The sequence below is a fragment of the Periplaneta americana genome, chromosome 4 (assembly GCF_040183065.1).
Source record: "Periplaneta americana isolate PAMFEO1 chromosome 4, P.americana_PAMFEO1_priV1, whole genome shotgun sequence".
In the NCBI taxonomy this organism is placed as follows: Eukaryota; Metazoa; Arthropoda; class Insecta; order Blattodea; family Blattidae; genus Periplaneta; species Periplaneta americana.
Genome location: NC_091120.1, coordinates 94,695,690 through 94,720,284, shown reverse-complemented (window position 1 = coordinate 94,720,284; position 24,595 = coordinate 94,695,690). Strand labels below are relative to the sequence as shown.

General features: G+C 35.8%; 1 protein-coding gene across 1 annotated transcript in view; it reads right to left on the bottom strand.

Annotated features, from left to right (window-relative positions):
* The window catches only part of kar (monocarboxylate transporter 10-like protein kar), a 262,103-nt gene that overhangs the window by 213,093 nt on the left and 24,415 nt on the right, over positions 1–24,595 (bottom strand). Inside the window, exon 2 of the mRNA XM_069823752.1 lies at positions 12,357–12,747. Coding sequence (XP_069679853.1) covers positions 12,357–12,576 — 220 coding nt within the window. The 5' untranslated portion in view covers positions 12,577–12,747. The remainder of the gene's footprint in view (positions 1–12,356; positions 12,748–24,595) is intronic.

The window sequence follows — 24,595 nt, the reverse complement described above, 5'->3', positions numbered from 1 at the left end:
CCATTGGTAGTGGCTACAGAGATTGTTACTTTAATTAACTTTGAGGTTACCTAGTGTTAATGAAATTGATGATAGGAAGATGGCATATGGCGAGACGAGTCCGAAGATTCGCTTTCATTCTAGTAGACATTCCCCTTACATTTGAAAAAGAAAATCTCGAAAAAAATCCAAACAAATTACCAAGCCAAGAGGAAATCGGATCCACGCCTGATCGCAGTCTCAAAGCTCGCTACCCCTGATGTAGGCGCGGCTAACGAGATGGCATTTGGCGATCTGAGTCTTACGGCAATATTGTCCTCAACACAACCGATATTTTAGATTTAGACTGAAATATACGTTTTGAGAATCTCTCAACAAGATTTCCTTTTTCTATTTTTTAACGATATCTACATATCTGTGTACGAGCGTGTGACTAACCACAAATTCTTCGAACTTGGTATTTAAGTTTTTCTATTAAACTGTCTATATAATATTAGGTTTTATGAGTCCAAGTCAATTCTAAGGGCTATCTCTTTTTCAGTCGACCTGGTTGGCAAGTTGGTATAGCGCTGGCCTTCTATGCCCAAGGTTGCGGGTTCGATCCCGGGCCAGGTCGATGGCATTTAAGTGTGCTTAAATGCGACAGGCTCATGTCAGTAGATTTACTGGCATGTAAAAGAACTCCTGCGGGACAAAATTCCGGCACATCCGGCGACGCTGATATAACCTCTGCAGTTGCGAGCGTCGTTAAATAAAACATAACATTTAACATCTCTTTTTCAAGGAACATTCTTTATATAACTTAAGTAGTAAAAAATATGAAAATAGCTGTATTCATAGGTAAATTTGTATAAATACTTAAGTTTAGGGGTAAAATAAACTGAATTACAAAGACATTTGTTAGACTTCACTAACGTGCAGCTTGTTATCTTGGTGCTCGATTGTAATCTGCCAGTTTTCGACGGCCCCAGTGACCGAAGGCAGCGACTCTCCTGAAAGTCTTGCCACACAGTTTGAAAACCACTTATATAGATAATTACCGCCGCCAGAGACAGTGGTTTACAATATGCTGATAAGACCAAAGATCGTCTGTAGGCCCTGAATGAAAACAGTTAGGCTCCTTACTTCTGTCCTGCTGTGAAACTAGGGTATGATATATACTGTATCTAATATTTGAACTGGCGTTAAGTTAGAACATTAAAAAGCGGCAAATACTGTCTACATAATAAAATGAAAATGCTGTGAAAGATGTATAACAATAACAATTGTACACATTCACTTAACAATCGAGGTATGAAAATAGATCTATTAGCTATTATGCATATACTTACTGATTTCAGTTCTCTGACTTAACAGTTATTCAAACGCGACAAAATAAGGCCTTAATGAAAGTTTAATTATCTCTATTAAACACCATACAACATTACTAGATTATTATACTTGGTGAGTAGATTGTAGTCATGTAGTGGAACCCAACGAGGCGACTCGGCTCTCGGCCGAGCCGCTCGAAGACTCCGGTTAACGAAGAGCTTGCTATCGGTGACAACACAATGCAAAGGGTTAGGTCGGTGGAATGAGGAGGCCACGCATTTCTACTGATAATCCTGTGGTGTTTGGTCAGAACATCATAACTCCAAAATGACCATTTCTTGCTATCTACATCTACCAGTAGGCTACTTAAAAGCAATAGGAAAGTTTGAGCATGCGCATATAATTAAACAGTGCCCTAATCTATGTTATTTTCATTCACATTTGTATGTAAACTAGAATTCTGATTTTTAAAGAAAAAGTGAAAATAAAAACGCTTGTATCTCAGAACAGCTCTTTTGGAGTTATCATGTTCTGACAAAACACCACAGAATTAATTCTATCCTCGAATACTCTATGAAGTTTGTCCATTAAATAGTTTGCTGTAGAGTTATGTTCTGTCAAGACTCCTATTGGAAAAAGAAAAAAGGGATGGAAAATAATTTCCACATACCTTTCGGTCGACCATTTTATGGACGGAATTGAGAAAGTATTCGAGAACAGAATTATCAGTAGAAATGTGCGACTTCTTCTGTCGCTCAATCTAACCCCTTGTGACTTTATTTCCTGGGTAACTCTGAAGACAAAGCGTACAAAAATAATCCATATAGGCTACACTGAATGAATTGAAAAATAACATCCAGAAATCGCCTGTCCTGCGCCGTAGTGTAATGGTCTGAGACAGCATGCCTAATTTTGCGTTACAAAATTCGCGCTGGTCTTCATGGGAGAAGACATTTTTTCATGAAACTTCGGCCAGTCTAAGGGACCGGTGCCCACCCATCATCGTGGTGAATTTGGGGATCTACAGTAGGTAGCGAAAACCTGTTCCTGTGAAAACCACCTGTAATGGGTGAGAGGATCATGATAACCACACGATACCCCCGTACTAGTTTGATGATCGTTCACCACTGCTGAGTAATGCAAATGTGAGATCAGCAATCGTCCTTGCCCTCCATGGGCTGTTGCACCCAGGTGTTAGTTATGCTACGTGATGTTTTAATAGCTTAGAGTCTACTTAATAACATAGTACATTAATAGTTTGTGTTGTGTCAAATTAGTAATACTCCCGTTGTGTATCATAGGCAGCAAGCTTTCTGCGTAACTTTTTAATCTGCGAACGGCTCGGCAGAGATCCGGGCAACCGCATTGTGGTTTGTCTTCGATCTATTCACCCCGTAGTAGTGATTTTGGTATGCGCTCATCACTTGTTCTTTTATAAACTTCTACTGCAGTATCATATACAGAGCCATATCGACATCGTTGAAACATACTAATAATTATGTTATAATTAAATTCTTATTGTGAGCTATTTTAAGTTTATGGAAAAAATATTCAAACAAAAATTCTATCCACTTCCTAGAAAATAACCAAATAATTCAAATAAATTCCGACCCCACCACCTCCTATCAAAAGTCGATAAACATGCCATAAAAAAACTCATCCGACTTAATACTACCAAGCACCAATAATAATAAGTCTGAAAAATCCTAGTATTCCCACACTTAAAACACTACCCAAAACCTATAAACCACACATAACCATGAGACCCATTGCAAATAGTAGGAATGCTCCTAACCATAAAGTTAATAATTTTTTTCATAAATTCCTAAAACAAAATACACTTAATTATGAAACCTAATCAATAGAATTTCAAAACTAAAAACAACAAACAGAACAAAACTCCTCTCTTTAGTCATAACCAACCTTTATACCAATATACACGTAGACGAAACCCTAAAAAAATAATTCAATCCCACCTTGAGCAAATACAATTAAATCCCACATTCACTGAACAATCTATTAATCTACTGCAAACATTACTAAGTCAAAATTATTTTCAATTCATTACAAGGACTAGCCATGGGAGATCCACTTTCCGGTTGATTAGCTGAGATGTTCCTACAAAATCTAGAAAGCAAACATATTAGAAATCTACCCCATACACACAATATCATCTCTTACAATGTCTATTTAGATATGTTGATGATACTCTCATATTATGTACGAGAGTACAGTCAGAAACTGAATCTATAGCCTATGACTTTAACTAACAACATCCCAAAATCAAATTCACATCCGAAGCCAGCGTAATTCCATAGATTTCCTGGATATAAAAATTACCATAAAACAACCCAAACTAAAATTTGATATTTACAGGAAACTTACAGCTATCAACCACATCATTCACAGCTTTCCCGTTCATCTCACAACACACAAATACAGTAAGTTCCGTTTCTTAATCGATAGATTACTAAGTAGGCCTACTACTTTGAACAAACCAAATTTTAACAAAGAATACCAGTATATAGACTATTAAAGTTGGCCTCAGAAAATGGTTACACCAAATCAACAGTTGAAAATATTTTCAGAAAAAGAAAAACGATTTTAAATAAGAAAAACTTCACCCACTTAATTCCTGACACAACACCAAAAAATGATAAAATACGGCACAGCTTGACATATTATGGTAGAATCTCAAATCAAATCAATAACTTAAAAAAATTAGAACATTAAAATAGCCCCAAAAACAAACACTAAACCAAATAATTTGATCACCAACTCACTTAATAACTTGGATAAATTTTCCAAAAGTGGAATATGCAAATTAAACTGTAAAAATTGCCCAATGAAGTACATAGGACAAAACCGAAGAAATTTTCGAACCCGGTACAACGAACATATATCTGAATTTAAGGACAATCGTAATAAATCTAAATTTGCCTTCCATCTTATTGAAACATAACACGAGCTTACAAACATTAAAGATGCATTATACATAGTACAAATTTTAAATAACCGTTCTAAAATCGAAACTACTGAAGAATATTACATTGCAAAAGAATTTAATTCAGGAACACCACTTCTTAATGAGCAAATTCCAAACGTACATAACCCCTTGTATAATTCATTTAAATTCATCAGCGTTAACAAGCCCCCGTAATCAATACCTTCAATTTTTAACCACCCACGCTTTCACTCAACCCCCACCCCGTATGACTTAATATCTTTACATACACTCTGTAAGTCTGCTTAGATATTTCGCAGCACGCGCTACGAGCGTACTAAGCTAGCCCCGGCTATCGACTGGTTACTTGTACAGAATTCAAATCATATCCTATCGCTAACACTGGTTTATGAATACGAAAAACGCTGATCATCCACCGGAAACCCGCGCTAAAAATGTCTATGAATACGGCCCCTTGTGTCTATCAATCTGGCCTCACCACTCAACGATACAACTCCGCAGTTTCCAACATTTCTCGTAAGTTTCGTATACACCTATAAACACTTGAAATTTATTAATTCTCGGTAATAATTAACCATAATGTTGAAATCATACAAATGTGAGCCTGTCTGGAGAGAAATAAAAAATAGATTTCAGCCGCCAAATTACTCTTCAAGGAACGTCCACATATAAATTGAGGGAAAGAAGACAGAGGACGGATACTGGAAAGTTTTCTTTTCTCAATCGTACTCTCAGGGACTGGAATGCTTTACTAAAGGCTTTACCAATAACCAAAAATGTATTTAAAAATAGGCTTAAGGGCTTTACTAATAGATGGTAGTATATTATACACACTATTTAAAGGGTGTAATTGATGTTTCTTATTGAAGTGTTGTATCAGTGAAAAAGTGTGTTGTGTCAGTGAAGTGTGTTGTGTAAGTGAAGTGTGTTTCTGAAGATGGCAAAATAACTTGCCGAAAACGTTAATCTGTATTTGTACTTGTCATATAAATCAAGCTATTTTAGTGAACAGTAAATCACTTAGCATAAGATAAGCTATTCAGTCGGCAAAACATAAATAAATAATTCCATTTATATCAGCTTATCGGAACTTACACAATATGCCTGTGAAAGCTTGTTAATGACCTTCGTACTACCGTAGCGAAATATTACAATCAGCATAATTCAATTGCGTGTTTGTATTTATTTAATTACTAAGCAACGATAGCGCCACTTACGGAACATCAGCTGATATCGTGCGTTGTGATTGGTTAAAGACGTTCAAGCTGTCAGTAGCAACACATGGTGGAAACATAGTAAAGGTGTGGGACTGCGCATGCTGTTGCGATAGCGGCCGAGGCGTGTGACGTCATCTTTACTGCAGACAGCGATCGCAGCTCATTGCGTTGAGTACCTTTTCTTTAATAAACCTAACTAGACATTAATTACAATACATAATTTGAACTGATTGTTGCCAATGTTATTCATATCCTTTTCATTGTGCGTTTAAGTTCATGTACTCTTTAAAGAGTTATGAATAAAATTTAAAAAACATATAAAAAATTAACAATAATAACTTAAAAGTCGCACCCTCAAATCTGCCGTCCTAGACAGCTGCTTAGTCTGCCGAGGCCTAAATACGCCCCTGATTGCATGTAGGCTACTGTACCTGTTAACTTTCAGCGCAACAGGAGCATCCAGCACTAATGTAACAATGGAAAATCGCGGAGCCACTGAGTCTACTGTCACAGAGGAATGCCAAATACTAATACAAAGAATTCAAGAATTAGAAGAGAAGAATTACTCTCTAGAAACGAGGATTAAGGAATTGACAGCTTCCAACAGGAAACATGAAGAAGACAAAAGAAAATTACATGAGAATGTAATTTCATTGAAAAACATTAGACAAACAGAAGTTAAATCTAAAGTGGCTGAAATTTTGAAATCATTTTTCACTATTGGGCAAATTGATGCTCTTTTGAATAAAAAGCGTAGGGTGAAATGGTCTGTAGAAGATTACGGTACTGCAATAACACTTCGAAACCTAAGTCCAAAAACATACCGATACTTAAGAACAAAATTAAATTACCCGTTACCTGATTTGTCAACTCTGAGAAAATGGGCAGTAAAACAATTATCGCTTGAGGAAGGGGTACTTCATGATGTCTTAAAATTGATGAAGGCGAGAGCTACAAATATGTCGGAGTTAGATCGTGTAACAGTATTAGCATTTGATAAAATGTATTTAAATGAGGAGGTTTCTTTTGACAGTAGGGAAGAACAAATAATTGGACCTCATAAGGCAGTGCAGGTTGTTTTTGCACGTGGTTTGTTTGCAAGGTGGAAGCAGCCCGTATACTATAAATATGATCAGACAATGACAAAAGAAATCCTAACAGACATAATTTGCCAGTTAGAAGACAGTGGTTTTCAAGTTATGGCCACAGTTAGCGATTTAGGTGGAAGTAACAGAAAATTGTGGCATGATTTGAAAATTTCTACCAAACTAAATTGCAGTTTTCCTAATCCAAATGATTCAACTCGAGAAATATTTTTTTTCAGACGCTCCACATTTATTGAAATTACACAGGAATCACTTTCTAGATCATGGTTTCAACTTGAACGGATTGAACATTTCATCAGAACCAATTCATGAACTTTTACGTGCATCCTCGTCCTCTGATACAAAATTAGCTTACAAGTTAACTCCGTTACACTTAAGTGTCCGTGGTACCCAAAGACAAAAAGTAAGTTTGGCAGCACAATTATTTTCCAACAGAGTTGGTATGGTGAAAACGAGCTGTTGAGATCAAATGAATGGAAAGAAACTTCAAAGGCAATAAAATTAACTAATGGTTGGTTTGATTTATTTAATACCGTTTCTAAATTCGGTACCCACAGTGGGCTGCATAGTTACGGAATAAACCTTCAAGATCAGAATATTATACTCTCAGACCACAGTTAAAGTAGGAGAAGCAAACAGGAAATTACCTTATCAAGAGGGGATTCTAATAAATAATAAATCATTAACATTGTTGTATGAGGCAATGAGGTACAAGTACAAAATTGAATATATCATCACAAGAAAACTTAACCATGATCTGGTAGAAAACTTTTTTTTTTCGGAAATTAGAAGCATGGGTAGAACAAACGTTCATCCCTCTGCTTTAGATTTTAAACATTCTACTGAAGTGGTACGTACTAGGTCGAAATCCATTATCTCAGTTTTGTGAGAACAAAAACACCTCCGATTTGCTTTCGGAAGAAGAGGCATTAATAGTGGGTCCTAGTACAAGCCAATCAGAAGTCAATGATAATCTGCAGAAAGAACTATGTGCAACGGCAGAATTTCTTAAAGGCATTCTGAAACCGATTAAATTTACCAACGATCGAGATCCTGAAGAAAATATAGGCCTCCCAGAAAAAATGTGAAATCTCTGCAAGACAGCGGATATCCCAGGAAGGATTAAAATATATTGCAGGATATGCTACATCAAAACATATGGAGCAATACCCGAATCTTGGAATTCCCACAAAATTGTCAACTTCTGCTAATCAAAAAGACTGGATTACTACAGTGTCCCGTGGAAACTTAATTCTCCCTTCTAAGGATCTGCAATTGGTTGCCATGCTTGTTGAAGTATATTCTCAGATGTGCACGAAGATTCTGTTTCTCATGAGAAATTTATAATAAAAAAGACTGTAAATTTGGTTAATTCTGCCATGAAAAACGAAGCAGAAATCAATTCTCCTCTTCCGCCAGAAGTAATTGCGACATTGGTTAGAACAAGAACATTTATTAGAATTAAAGAAATTTATAAAATAATAAAAATGTCTGGAATTTCAAAGAGAAATATTATAAAGAAAATGAAAAAGATTGCATAAGAATAAGTATTTACTTAACAGAGTGGGATTTATAATGGTGAAATTATGTTATGTCGTGTGTGGAATAATAAGGTAAATAATGTAGTAGACTATATTATGTCTCCAATAGCCTGAATATATAAAAACATTTGTTTACTATAATGACAAATTATTCCAAAAAATTCATATACATATGTTAATGTATTTGAAAACATGTACAAAATAATGTATGTTATAAATAACTGTATAGATCTAAGTATGTATATATTTATTACACATTGTATTGTAATAATTATTATAAAACCACGTGTATATTACAGAAGGCAATATTATTAATGACACACTGCCATATCACATTGTTTCTTGAAACTTGAGTTTAATATGTATTAGATCATAATTTTATTACGTTATCATTTCAGGGTAGTTCCTATTGTACTTGAATTCATGTGTAATATAATTTGTGTGATATATGGGCCTAATTTTGTGCATATTTGTAGCATAATGTATTATAATTATTATAAAAGTACGTGTATATTACAGAAGACAATTATTAACGTTGCACTAACATATAACATTATTTCTTTACTCTTGAATTTAATTTATTGTTCACTATTTTATAATGTTATCACTTCAAGATAGACCCTATTATAGCCTATACTGTCAATATTTACTGAATACACAAACCATGAGTTTTATTTATTCATTTAAATCTAAGGACGCAGATCTAACCATCAACAATCTGTTATGTTGACTGTGTCATTCGAGTGCGGCCTGCAGTAAAGGTGACGTCATGCGCAGACTGAACGAAAACACGCACAGCTTGTCCCACACCTCCACCATGGTAGCAACAGAAGCGATTCGCTTTTGGTGCGCTTTCCAGGCACGAAGAGAACTTAAACGCAACCTATCTGAGATACGAAGTATGAACCTCTCATATACAAACATTTTCATTTATATTTGGCAACACTGCACGAGCAGATTCAAATATAGGTCTATTCCTGTCTCTTGTTTTGAAGCGCTTATTAAATACAATACTCTACTGCATGATTAAACGTAACAATACGAAACAAATAAAGCATAAATATGTCTACCTCGCCATAAATGGTATTAGCTTCTTAAATTGGCGTTAAGTTTGGAGGACGCAATGATCTGATTATCTTCTGATGGTAAACATCACAACTTCCTTACTTGCTCTATGCTTTCCTCGCCTCTTTTCATGTTACACACTCAAGTTCACGTTGAACACAGTTGAATAGGAACTGTGTCCTCTGAAAACTGAACTTCGAACGAGCGATATCACTAACAGGAAACCAAACCACAACGTATATCCCACATGGCGCGAAGTATCAAAATGTATTACTCCGATATCACACCCCATCTAAATCTGTTCTTATTAATTCGTTTTATTCACTTCAAAATGTCGTTTTATAGAGGCAATCTTTGCCGAAGCAGTAAATATTTATAGCCGCTTTGGCGTTGTATTATTGATTGGTTTAGGGAAAATAACTCATCATTTACGAAACTACTCGCAGAGACCGTGATTATTTACCGCTTTCACGAAGTTTACCTATATATAGGCTCCTCTTTGGAAATGACTGATCAGCATTACTGTCCTTATAACGTTATCCATCGCATTTCACTATCTGAATATTTTAAGCATTTTGTTAGAGATTAAATTCATAGTAGTCTTCATGAGAGAATGTCTTAGTAAAACTGAGGCAATAAGTTACTAATATTTTTTCTTCAGTCAGATTTATATTCTTATCAGCACCGTCACTAATTCCCGCTATCTTGATACTGTTGCTGCTATTTCCGCTACTTCTGTATTAGCAGTACGTGTAAGCGACATTGTTATCGCCAATTCAAAAGTATTATTTCATCGACGATATGAGTCTCTCAATTATACCAAAATTCACCGTAAGCCATGTCAGGGATTCGCAGCTACTGTTTTTCTATTAGTGACTGAATAGCTATCGACCTGCAAATATGTTAAAACATAGAACAATAAATGGCATTATGATATTTAAATTGTTTTAAAAATAAATTATCAAAGTTCTCATTTCTTCATTCATTCATTCATTGTATTCTGCCCATGGTCAGGTCTTTCGCTGCAAACCCAGCATTCTCTAGTCTTTCCTATTTTATGCCTTCCTCTCAGTCTCCGCAGATGATCCACATGGGCCTATCTTAATGTCGTCTACCATCTGATATCTTCTTCTACTCTGAATTCTTCTCCCGTTCACCATTCCTTCCAATGCATCCTTCAGAAGACAGTTTCTTCTCAGCCAGTGACCCAGACAATTCCTTTTCCTGATATTTCTTTATTATAATAATAAATATCTCTTTACATAAATATTTACATCGAATCAAACCATTACAGTTGTTAAGATGTTTAAAATTCGGCAAATTCTTAATTTATATATTTTAATAATCAGTGTTTCTCTCACACCTTCTTCCAGGAAATAAGATCCCACTGTATGTTGCCCAAAACATACAAATGACGTATAATGGAAATAATTTATTCTTCTTACTTTTCAGTAAGTCTTAATACGTTTTTATACCAGTATTCTAGTCAGGCTGGTTTTTATTTTGCTTAAGGAGGCGTTGGTATGTCATTCGATGTCTACTGTCGAAAAGAAAAAATAAAACTCTTCTGATAAAGAATATGTGTTCAATTGAAAATATGTTAGACATGTAATAACTAGAGAGCGGAATTTAGGCAAAAACCTATTTTTTTTTTCCTTGATACTGTACATACAGGCTTGAGATTTAATATTTACATTTTTCATATATATATATATATATAGGCTAGGTATAAATAAAGAGGTTCTATAGAGCCTAAAAATGAATATTTCGACTTTAGTGCCTATTTGTAAGTTTTTTTTTTTTAATTTTTGCATCTTTTTCGTAACTGTTTACTGTTTTTCTTAATATCCTGTACCGTTTACATTCCAAAACGGATAACAGCAACTCCTTCCTAGCAGTGAACAACACAATAGAGAAGTACCTCCGGGCCACCCCTTCTCATTCTTACAATCTTATAATCCTAAAATTCCAACTTTCAGTCGGCCTGGGTAGCGTAGTCGGTATAGCGGTGACCTTCTGTGCTCGAGGTTACGGGTTCGATCCCAGCCCAAGTCAATGACATTTAAGTGTGCTTAAATGCGACAGGCTCATGTCAGTAGATTTACTGGCATGTAAAAGAACGACTGCCGGACAAACTATTATTATTATTATTATTATTATTATTATTATTATTATTATTATTATTATTATTATTATTATATCTTCCTCTGTCTATCAGTAATTTAACACAAACTCGCTGGATTGTACCCGAATAAGCATTCTCTTACATTCCAAGACAGATAACTCCTTCCTTTTTCTCTCACAATTTGTAAGTATAGCAGTGAGCGACACAATAGCCACAATAGGTGTTGATCTTCTACTGTGAAGCAAACTATGGAAATGTGATTGGTGAACGAAAAACACTAATTTAAAGACAGAATGTCTTCATTTTGTGTATGCAGGTGTACCCTTGTAAAATGTGAAATGTGTAGAAGTTCCTTTTAATCCTAGAATTTTACATTAAATAAATGTTGAATCTTATATTAGTGACATTCTTGAACAAGAAAGCATATATTTTTTATTTTATAGAGCCTAAATAAGGGAGTTTAAGAGCCTATTTTAGGCGCCTAAAATGCCACATTTTAGGGTCTAAAATTCCGCTCTCTAGTAATAACAAATGTCACTAATAACAAAATAACTTTAGGGAGGCATAATGCTTTAGGACGCCATGAAACCATATTCGGAGGCGTGAAGGTAAGTTTTTCATGGTTTCATGTCCACGGCGTTAGAATGAGGTGGTGTGGTCGGCATCACGCTCCGACAGCCTCCTCCCTCCCCGGAAAGGCACGGTACTGAATTTGATAGGGGGTTAAATTGGACCTCGGGACTGTTTGCCCCCGAAATTGAACAAAATAAGAAAAATACAAGAACTGTTCAAAATGGTAGTTCATTATTTATTCGATGGTTTATTCCGATATTTTTGTATTATGCAATTACCAGTTTCACGGTCACGGTCAGCACACAATACACGTAACTCAATTCATAATCACACAAATGCTCCGAACATTGACACAGAGATAACCCGAACACCTGTTGAACATTGCGACGATTTATTGGGAAAAGGCTTACGATAAACACTCCACGTTTACATAACCACTAAAATGCTATAACAAACACAGGTTTGTCTACTCACAGGCCTTCGAGGAAGCTTCTGCGACACCGGCAGCCTCCAGTTTTTTCTGCAGGTCCACATAAATGACACTGTACGTGTTAATGATCCCGAACAGAATTCCATTGCACAGGAAACTTGCGACCATAACGAGCCACGCTCTGGTGCCGCCGTCGGGGGGTGCAGCTGTCGTCGCGTCCTGTTTTGGGTTCCCGCCGACGTGGTTCTCCCCGTGTTTCTCCATGGCGCTCGCGAGACAGACGTGTGCGTGCGTGCGGCGAACGAGCTGCTACTAATGTGACAGAGGATCCGTCTGGCCCCGCGGCCCGCGCTCGCTGGATGACTTCCCCCACCACCACCTCACTGTCTGCCGATCTGTCCGATGATGCTTGCTGGCCTTTTCTTCCTCAACAATCTGTCAAAGAGAAAAGAAAAAGCCGAAAGAGTGAAAAAGAGCATTAGGAAATGGATAGTTTGGAATGTGTGTACAGGAACAATGAGCAACCCTCGTCGACGGTCAGAATAGCACAAAGAAGGAGAGAAATGTGAAGGAATGCTGAAAATATCCCAAGGTACGAAAGAAACATCTCATGAATACAAAGCCCTGCTTATCAGACGGTCCAACTCCAAACAGAAACATGTTTCGGGAAAACATTCGATTTTGATCTCGAGACGATATCAAACATTGCAAACAGATGGACTAGCAAATTAACTTCAGACGACAATTTGCAAATGTAAACAACATTTCTTTACTTGTATTTTCTTCATCGATGTCGTCCTCGGTGGTTTAGTGGGTACCATGCTAGCCGCTGAATCCGAGGTTCGTGGGTTCAAACAAACCGAGGGCGATGGATTTTAAAGGACAGTAAAACTCAGAGTTGCTCCTCCGGGGGGAAAGTGAAGCTGTGGGACTGCAATCTATACAAAACTAGAAAGGTATTAGGTTCGTTCCAACAACAGTCAGGAACCGTCCGTAACCATCGTGAGCATTCGCAGTACAGAAAAAGCGTTCCAACAAACTCCGAACCAGTCCTGAACCGGAAACATGTACTGCAGTCGGGCGTTCCAACAAGCTTTGACACGGGTTCGGAACGGTCAAAAATAGTCCGTGGATTGAGGCATGTACGGAAAAGTACGAGAGACGCGCATGCGCATAAGCTCACCAACGTCTCCTGGATACTGAAGAAAGACATGATCGACTGTTCACATCATTGAGGTTAAAGATGAAAAGTGACAGTACAGACGAATAATAAAACTAGAGATTTAATTTAAATTTTCGCCAAAAAGATAGGGAATGGAAATTATTTGGGTATTGAAACAGTTAATTACAATTTCAACATGCAGCTTTGATTAAAAGTATAATAAATAACGTACATACATTAATAATAAAAAAAAGAACTATTTTTAGATGAGAGTCCCCCAGTACACGACATTGAATTATCGGAATTCTTGCCTTCCACATTTTTTTCATCTTTTTATAGAAAATGATCGAAATTCTATTTTCTGCAATTAGAATTAGCTGCGAAACGATCATAATTAAGCATCCCGTTCTTATCAAAGATGATCACAGTTATAGCATCTCTGGATTTAGTACATAACGATCCGCGAAAGCGTTCCAACAGCGTCCAGTCCAGTTTCAATCCCATAGCAGATGCTCGACTAGCGCATGCGCATAAGATGGTACAGGAACCGTACATGAACTGATCCATGAACCGCTTGTTGGAATGAACCTATTGACAGTTCGATGGCTTCAAAGCTGCACCATGGCAACCGCTGAAACTAGCCAATCAGAGACCATGACAACAGGCCGACGTTGCCGACTGTTTCGCAGCGAGCACGTGGTAGCCAGGTTGAGTGTTACTGCTGCGTGCGCACGGTGGAGAGTGGGGATACTCGCTTCTCTCAAGCTCGCAGGTCGTCCTGTATATAGGCAGGTCAACTTGTCAATTGTAGCCTTATAAATTATTCTGTTTGACTGCTTGTGTGAGTGAATTTACTATGTTTAGGTTTTATTCATACCTGTGTACCAGCGCAGGTGAACAATTTAAATTACTTATTTAATGATAATAGCACTTGAAAATGTATACTGTAAAATAACTTTTGCAAAAATCATTCTCTTCTCGCCAACTAGAAGAGAAATAATTACATATAGTGAATAAGAGTAGACCTACCCCGCCACTTCCGAATTTAGTGCAACAATATAAAACAAAAAGCGAACAATACACTAGACATTTTTCTATTTCACAATATGAAAATGTAGAATGGTTAGCGGGTTGTGAAATTTCAAACAGGTTATTTTGCTGGCCATGCTTATTGTTTTCTAACAAAATAAGGTTTGGAGTAAGTATGGATTTGCTGACTTAAATCACTTGTGTAGTGCACAGCAAAGACATTAAAAATCTCAAACTCATGTACAAATTTTCCTTGAAATCAAAACTTTTCGGCAAACAGTGAATTGATATGCAAATCTGACTTTCAGGTAGAAGTCCCTTGTGAAGCAGGCTTGAATACTTTCAAGGGAAAAATTGTTCCGGGGCCGGTTGTCGATCCCGGGACCCTTCGCTTAGCTTAAATGGGGATGAGTTGTGTGGATATAAAGGGAAGAATTGTGACGGTGTCGTGTATGGTTCCTGGGGTAGCTCAGTCGATAGAGCATTCGTGCGCTACGCGAAGGGTCCCAAGATCGATACCCGGCCCCGAAACAATTTTTTCCCTTGAAATTATTCAAGTGAATTGATACTTTACTTGATGATCAACGAAGAACTGATACCAATAAATACAACGAAGGGGTAAAGAAAAATAGAGCTGTATTAATACGAATCATTGACGCTATTGTCCACACCTGTGGAGTAACGGTCAGCGCGTCTGGCTGGGAAACCAGGTGGCCCGGTTTCGAATCCCGGTCGGGCAAGTTACCTGGTTGAGGTTTTTTTCCAGGGTTTTCCCTCAACCCATTAGGAGCAAATGCTGGGTAACTTTCGGTGCTGGACCCCGGATTCATTTCACCGGCATTATGACCTTCATTTCACTCAGACGCTAAATAACCGGAGATGTTGATACAGCGTAGTAAAATAACCCAATTAAAAATTGACGCTATTTATCTTCTAGCTAACCAGGAGCTCCCTCTACGGGGCAATGACGAATCAGATAGTTCTTTGAACAAAAGAATTGTTTTAGAATTTTCGAATGTGTTAAAAAAATATGGTTTACTTTTAGAAAACCATCTAAATTCTTCCACAGTGTTCCCAGGAACTTCTCCATTGATTCAAAATTATACCATAAAGCTATTCCTGATGTAAAGAAAAGAAGAAATATAAAATTAAATTAACTCAGTGACATTTGTAGCTATAATACTTGATGAAACTTCTGATATTGAGAACAAATCTCAACTATCTACAGTTTTCTGCTATGTCTATGAAAGATTCTTGGGCTTTGTAGATGTTAGTGCTGGTAGAAGAGCAGATGGTTTATTTACTCACGTAGCACGAGTAGTTAATGAATTTGAAATTTCTATTAAACTCGTGCGACTATAGACCAATTATATATTTTTAACAGAACACCCGTACTCCAGGTTCAGCATATGCCACTGGACGGAATGTATATCTACTAGTGTTGTTCTCCAAGGCAGGAGCAACAGTCACTCTGAAAAGGAACTGTGTGACCTCAAAAAGGCTATCAAAACTTTTATTTTCATTTCTAAAATGGAAAGAGAAACAAGAATTTAATACCGGTTTGACATTTGTTTACGGCTAAGATTTCTATGCACAGCGACAGCCTATTACTGACATTCTGTTTTCTTATCATTTAGTGCATAAAAATTCTATCTCCATCATCATCACTGATGTTTGGAATGTTGTAGTATAACAATAATTTGCAATGGAACTTATTATAGAAGGATTGTGTCAAATCAACTGTGAAGTTTAAAACTTGTAGCATTCTAAGTACTGTTTACTTATAGTATTTAAAAATGATTACGTTGTTACGTAGAAAAGAGCATTATTATATCGTATTTGTATCCTGGATTGAATTCTACCATATAAAATTAGAATAATTAAATCATGTTCCACTATCAAAGACTGACCCATGAAAGTTCACTTAAGGGGACACTCAACTTAAAAATTGGAGAAAAAGTGTCATAGAAATGAAAAATTAAATTTCTACACTAATTTAGGTGACAGAACTAAATCAATACGCAGAATTCTTCCTCTATTCATTGAGAAGTCACAGTCAAATGCACAAAGCCAAAAAAATAAAAAAAATGATAATTAAAAGTGATATTTCAATTAATGATTGATTAAAAATTGAAATATTTTTTATTTTGAAAAGTATTGGATCTAATTAGCTAAGATTTTGCATGTTACTTTCCATGTGTATATTAAACTTTTTCTCCAAATTTGAAAAAGATTGGTCAAATAGGAAAAAAGTTCCAAAATATAGTTGAGTGTCCCCTTAACTCTTTCCCATTGTATCATTTAAGCTCACTTCTCTCCACCATAATTTTGATTTAGATTAGGAACTACGTAATATGGTATTGAAAATGTATTGTTTACCGTTACACTTTTACATTTATGCTTTTGACTGATATGATGTTAATTTCAATAAGGAATATTACAATTTAAGTAAGCTTATTGTAATAAATGTACACCTGAAAATGTACATGCATATGCTCATTTCGGGTATCTATTCATATGTATTCAATTCAAATGTAAATTGTAAATAAATTTGAATTTGAAAAATATATATATATATATATATATATATATATATATATATATATAACTTGTAACATTCTAAGTACTGTTTACTTATAGTATTTAAACATGATTACGTTGTTACGTAGAAAAGAGCATTATTCTAATATATATCGATTATCAAAATTAGGGTTGCAATATATTGCAATATCAACATATTGGTATTTAAATTATTTCCTCCATCCCTAACCCAGACATTCACTGCCACATGATCGGTGGAGAAATGTGTTAGGTCTATGTTTTATTTAACGACGCTCGCAACTGCCGAGGTTATATCAGCGTCGCCGGTGTGCCGGAATTTTGTCCCGCAGGAGTTCTTTTACATGCCAGTATATCTACTGACATGAGCCTATCACAATTTAAGCACACTTAAATGCCATCGACCTGGCCCGGGAACGAACCCGTAACCTCGGGCATAGAAGGCCAGCGCTATACCAACTGCGCCAACCAGGCCGACTGATCGGCTGGAGAAAAGCTTGTTTTACACTTTGTATGAGATCAGAGACAAGATGACAGGAATTTTTTTCAGTACCTTCGAATGTCAAAAACTTCATTTGATGAACTACTAGAAAAACGTGAAAGAGGAAATCACAGGAATAGACACGATACTAAGGAAAGCTTTCTCATCAGATGAAAAACTTTCTCTTACTTTAATGTACTGTAGTATTATTTTCTTTTATTTTGAGGATATTTGACATTTTAACTGGTAGTAGTCTAGTAGGCTATATTATATATTTTAAAATATTATAAAAATGTCACTAATAAGTTCATCGTTCCTCTTCATGTATTGTTGGAAAGTATAACAAAGACTACTAGAAATGTTATGTGAACATTTGTGGTTCCTACATGTCAATATTTCATTTAAGTTTCTTTTTTCTATCATTATATTTGTGATGTGTATAAACTACTCGTAACTCAATGCTAAATGTTATGTATTGTTAAATATAACTTCATCATCAATAACAGTCTTGGATTAGGCCTCCTGGCCTGTTCCGCTTCCAGAAGAAAGTTTATCTTTCCATCTCTTTCTTGGTTTTCCGATGTCTCGTTTTCCATGAGATGTATAGTCCAATAGTCTCTTGGGAAACCTATTGTTGGGCATTCTTAATACATGTTCATACCAGTTGTTGTGGTAAGATTCTATAGTATCCGTAATGGCGGTGATATTCAATTCTGTTCGGATGTCAGCGTTCCTTTTATGGTCGTAAAGAGTATATCCTGCAAGAGGTCTTAGCAATCGCATTTCAGCAGCTTCTATTCTTCGAAGTTGTCCTTTCGTTAATGACCATGTCTCTGATCCATATAATAATGTCGGGACTGCCATAACTTTATAGAATTTCAAAATTGTTTCTGGTCGAACTTTCTTTAATAGAGTTGATTTAATTGTCCTCAACAGTTGCTGAAATTGGCAAGTTTAATATCTATATCCCTGGAGTTTATATAAGAAAGATTGCAGCCAAGATAGTTGAATGTGTTCTATACAATTATTATTGATTGCAATTTTGGATCTTACGTGATTCTTTCCTTGGAAGCCCATGATCCTGGTTTTATTTATAGAGATTTCCAAATTATGATTTTTTGGTATCTTGTATAGTGTGTGTATTGCTCTTCCATTGTAAATTAGTATGGTAACAATTACAAACCATATTGCCATATATCGTTACTTAGCACCAAATGAAATGTAATTTAGAATTATTTTTGGTGTAAAAGAAAATATGCAACTTAGGTAGCAATTTTGTTTCTTTCATCCATATTTGGCTTCTCGTTTTCAAAATTTATCCGCATATCATCAGCTAAGTACAAGATCTCATTATAACAATTTACTCATTATACCCTACCACAAGACATCTTTATATTCTTCATCATATACAGTTTCAGTTGCTAGAAATTGGAACTCGCTTCCGAGTGATATAAGGGGTTGTTGGACAATTGCTTCATTTAGGTCAAAATTACATAAATTCTTACTTAACAGATGAATTGCTGATTAATATTTGTTACTTATAATGAAACTAACATCTGTCCATTCTTATTATTATTATCTTTAATTTCTCTAAATAGAATTACAAAACCTCTAATGGCAATTACATTAATATTCTCATTATAGAAATAGAAATATATATATATATATATATATATATTTATATTCTCCCTGTAACATAGTCCTAGTAAGCTTATATTAAATTAATTTTCATCATTTTACTAGCTATCTCAAACATTAAATTAATTGTAATTCACTGAATTAAATTAGCTCATAAATTAAGTTACTACTTTACCTTATAGATTTATCTAAACTTAAATAAATGTGTAGTGAAGATTATTGCTGGAGAACCTTTTAAGTGTAGTGAAAATATTTGTAATTTAAATTTATGTATTGTATTGATTAAGGCTGGTTGAGTGGAAGAGAAGGCCTTATGGCCTTAACTCTGCCAGCGAAAATAAAACATTATTATTATTATTATTATTATTATTATTATTATTATTACTTTCCTCATTGAAATCAGGCACAAACTTAGCTATAACTTCTTGCCAAGCATTCGTTTTCATCACTTTATTGCTATAATCATCGATTTGACATCCTAAATAGCAGATCGAATTTTTACTTCACTTATAAAATCTTTGTTTTAATCAAATCTAAACTCATGGCTGGATTATGACTAGTTTCACTGTGCTCGAGTACTGAGTGAGTGTTTTGTTGTCAATCTGCAAGCTGTGTCTTGTGATCGGTGTCCCTGTGAACACTTCAATTCAAAGAAATGTATGTCGGGCAGTGACTGCTCTGGACACAGTGACCTTATCCGTCACATGTGAAGAGGGCAAGTCACTGTTGCGGTCACTGTGACTGGGTCAGACACTGCAGTGTCCCGGTATGAACGCTCCAATTCAAACGAATGTATCTCTAGCAGTGACCGTCACCCGTGTCCCAGTGTGAAAAGGCTCACAGCAAATAGGCTATTGGTGTTCTGTCGTGGCTATTGTTTTCGTAGGTATTTTGTTGTTGATGAAAGTAGAATTAGTTTCAGTTTAGCTTTAAATTTACTTTAGTTGTGAGTGTATTTGTATCGCGATTTATAGTGTCCGTGTGTTTCGCTTATACAATGTCGCAGGCATCACTTTGCAGTTAGCAGCACAAAATGAACCACGGACAGCAAGAGGTCTAGAAGTAACGGAAAAGGTGCTCCTCTTACAAGTCAGACGAGAGAAATGGTTTGTAATGTATTTCGAGAAAGAAGAGACAATGGCGGACCTCTTATTCCTGTATAAGAGGTGGTAAATAGTATTGCAGAGGCTCTCAAAATAGGAAAGAACACCATCATTAAAATAGGAAAGGAGAAATTTAAATTGAATGAGCAATAGGATGGATCTTCCCGACTTGAAACCCTGGGAAAGAAAAGGAAAGTGGAAAAGCGGGTGATAAATTTAGATGCCTTTCAGAAGAATGCAATTCGACAGCATGTATATTTATATTACCGATGGAAGGAGCATCCTACGTTAAAAAAGCTGCAAACTTCGCTTCGAGATGCGGACCTTTTCCACGGCAGTGTTTCTTCTCTGCATACTGTCTTAAAGAATTTAGGTTTCAAGTATAAAAAAATCAATGGTCTTAAGGTATTAATGGAGAGAACTTATCGCTCACTCATATCCGCATTCATTCATACGTTTTATTATTATTATTATTATTATTATTATTATTATTATTATTATTATTATTATTATTATATACTAGCCGTACCCGTGCGCTCCGTTGCACCTGTTAGAAATAAATATAAAGTAATTACATAATTAAAATAGGACGTTTGATCCAGGGAACATTCGTGTTTGATAGAAGAATAAATCGTTTAATATGTTACTTCATTTAAATTGTGTTTAAATAATTAAAATGCGGTCATTTTGGTCCAGAGAGCACTCAGAAGTTACTGTAATAACATTATAGTATTATGTCCATCTAGAGAAACTACACTTTCCAATGGTGAAATAATAATTAATTATACAAATAGGTTAATTTAGCTTTCGATATTACTTCATACAAACACAGAAACATTCTCTGTAGGCTATGTTTCATAGCTTTCGAGTGTTGTTGCCTAAGGCCCCTTATAGACGTAGTAATTTGTTTTCATTTCATTACAGCGCCTTAGATGGCATTGTATTTTAATTTTAAAACACATTAATCTCATTAAATATCAGTCCTATCAAACTTTTGCAAGGAATAAAACTTATGGGAAATAATTTTTAAAGAAACTTTTGTTATGTAATATATTTCACAAAAATCAATAATAAGCGAGATATTTCGATTTATTTAATCCAGGCCCCCTTATAACCCCCCTTTTAAATAATGTATTTTTAATGTCATATAGCCTAAAATCTAAGTTACAGCGAACTTAATTTATATTCCAATTTTGATATAAATTGGTTCAGCCATTATCGCGTGAAAAGGTAACAAACATCCAGACAGACAGACAGACATACAAACAAAATTGTCAAAAAAGCGATTTTCGGTTTCGGGGCGGTTAATTATATATGTTAGGACCAATTATTTTTGGAAAATCGAAAATTACCAGAAAAATTTCGGCTACAGCTTTATTATTAGTATAGATTAGTCAGGTCAAAGACTACGTATGATACAAATGTATGAGTTTACGATTTCGTGTCAACTGCTTAGTTCCGACATGGCAGACAGGCGGCGCAAAGAGCTGCACTACAATAGGCTACCGCACAACTTCACAACGTCGCTCCCTTCTCGCGTGTGCGAGAGAGAACTATCAATACCTTTCTAGTTTTGTATAAACTGTAGTGTTTCAGATTTACGTCACGTAAAAGAACCCTGTCCCTGACAGAGGGCTTCGAAAATTGTTAGCAATTTCTCGCCCACGTTGAATTTCGACGCTGAATACCTGCAGTTGAAGGCGCCGGTAAATAAAATATTACTACTAGCTACTACTAGTACTTAGTTCTCCTACTATGTGGTAAGGTAAGATTTTTGGGGGGAAAGACCTTATAGGGTTTATCGTGTGGTACTCCCTCCTTATTTCCTCTGAAATGAACTAATTTCCATACCGTAAATTGGGGTAACTTGACTGCTGGGGTAAACTTCAACATAAAAAATTGAACCATGATATCAGATCCAGTAAACATATTTTTAAAATTGACAATTTTTCCCCATTTCTTAAGTATTTTATTTTATTTAAGTCATAAATATGGCTCATATCAGGGTTTATTTTTTCTTTTTTATTTTATGGTCAAGTTTACTCCACTTTACAGTAAATTTTCAATTTCCACACATAGGCCTAGTTTTAACTTCTTTTCCTACTTACACGATACCTAATCTACATACACTCACTGCTAATGTGACATGGATGTTTCAACAAATGAACACAAATAATTTTATCGATAAAGACATTTTAATTCCAATTAAAAAAATTACTTTAAAAACGCAAAACTTACTAAATTGGAAATCTCCCCGATAAGGGCTAATTTACTCCAGTTATAAATGTCTGTTAGAGACTGTCTTGGCTTGTAGCATAGTATATTTGTAATAGGTATATGCAATCCAACATATGGTTTACATTCTATGAAATTATAAATAAATTTTGGTAAGCAATGTTATTTATTATTTTTACTTAATTACCTGTAATATCTTTGACAGTGGATTTATTCAGCTGCGATATACGCAACCATCAAAGCACGCAGCATCAACATTGCGTGGAAGCCACGGTCGTAGATTCGAATCCCGACTAGGAAAGGGATGAAAATCTATTGTCAATGTAATATTCTATATTGCCTTAGATGGCGACCGCCGTCATACTGACCCATATCATGGGAGATCCACCATGTGTACGTTATTGAGTAAGTGCAGAGAAGTATGGAAAACTCGAAAACGGATAATAAAACCTAATAAGCCTGTGCTAGAAGATGTTTTGCTTTGATAAGACGTATGAAAGGGAAATTGTGATTAACTTTTACTTGGCATATCAAGACAGACTGCGGAAAACAACAAACCAATCACGTATAGTCAGCAAAGCCGATTACAGAATCCAATTATGAAGTCATTACTATCTCACCAGATCGACGTAGCCTACGTGTGGGTGAGATAGCGATGCTATGCTCTTGTAGTTTCTGTCACAAGAGAATATCTTTAAATCTGCTTGAGTACCTTGAACTGCAACAAGATACAGTACATCAAAAATAGACAAATGTGTCAATGGACTTCAGAATATTACATCATTTCCTCTGGTTTACCTTCTCCAGATTTGCTAAGCTATCTACTAAATATTACGTTATAATTGATAAAAACATTAAGCCTACTATTTATCACCATTCATCATCATTATCATTCATCTTCGTAATTTCATAAATTAAAGTAGCCATTTGCCTCTAGTGGTCTAGTGGTTACCATCTCTGGGGCCAACGTTTAGTGGGTTCAAACTGGCCGAGGGAGATGAATTGTAAAGGACGATAACATCCTTAGCATAGCTTCGTCCGGGAGGGACGTAATGAAGTAGTGTGTCCCCTGAACTAAGTTTACGGCACGTAAAAGAACCTTGTCTTTGACAATGGACTCAAAGCAAAATTACTCTCGGAAATTATTTTTTCAAGTCGAATTTCGACTCTGAATAATAATCAATGCAGTAAAGGTGACTTTAAATGAAATACAGTATTACCACATGTATGTATGTATGTATGTATGTATGTATGTATGTATGTATGTATGTATGTATGTATGTATGTATGTATGTATGTATGTATGTATGTATGTATGTATGTATGTGTGTGTATGTATGTATATATGTAACAGTGGTGACGGATTACACCCTGAAGTAATGGTGAAATCGAAGAGCGGTCTGGGGAGAATTCCCCTATCTCGGAGATAATCACAACCAAGCTGTGGATTTTTAGGCACTAAAACAGTTGAAATAGGCAGGCAAAACAGGCATTCAAAATTCTAAAATAGGCATTTAAAAAGACACTAACAATTTCTAATTCTTAATGGCTAACACGACCATAGCGTAGCATTACGTATACACTAGTTTCTATAGGAATGTCATTATGGCAGTGAATAACTAATTATTCCTCCAAATGTTGTAATGAGAACTGATGTATGTTGCAAGAATGTTCTTAAATTGGGAGAAACTCCTCTCCATTTCACATGAAGTGATGGGGCAATACTTCAAGGATCCAATCTCAGCTGGGGACCAAACCAATGGGAACGCAGTAATGACTCAGTGGCGGTTATTCAAGTGAAGAACATGAAGGCCACCTTCACCCCTTTTTTCGTGTTTTAATAAAATATATTTTATCAATAAATTAAAATAAAATGAATTCTTCACTAAACCATATTTTGCTCTACTTTTTAATATCTTGTTCGGCTTAATCCGCTCAGTTAACGTTCACTGCAGCACTTCACATGAACCCCTCACCAGCCAGGCCACGTGGCTAGCAGACCAGCTGAAGGTCCGAATGAGACTTTCCTTTTCGCCTTCAGTACACACACCCGGTTGCCATGGCAACGAGTTGCTT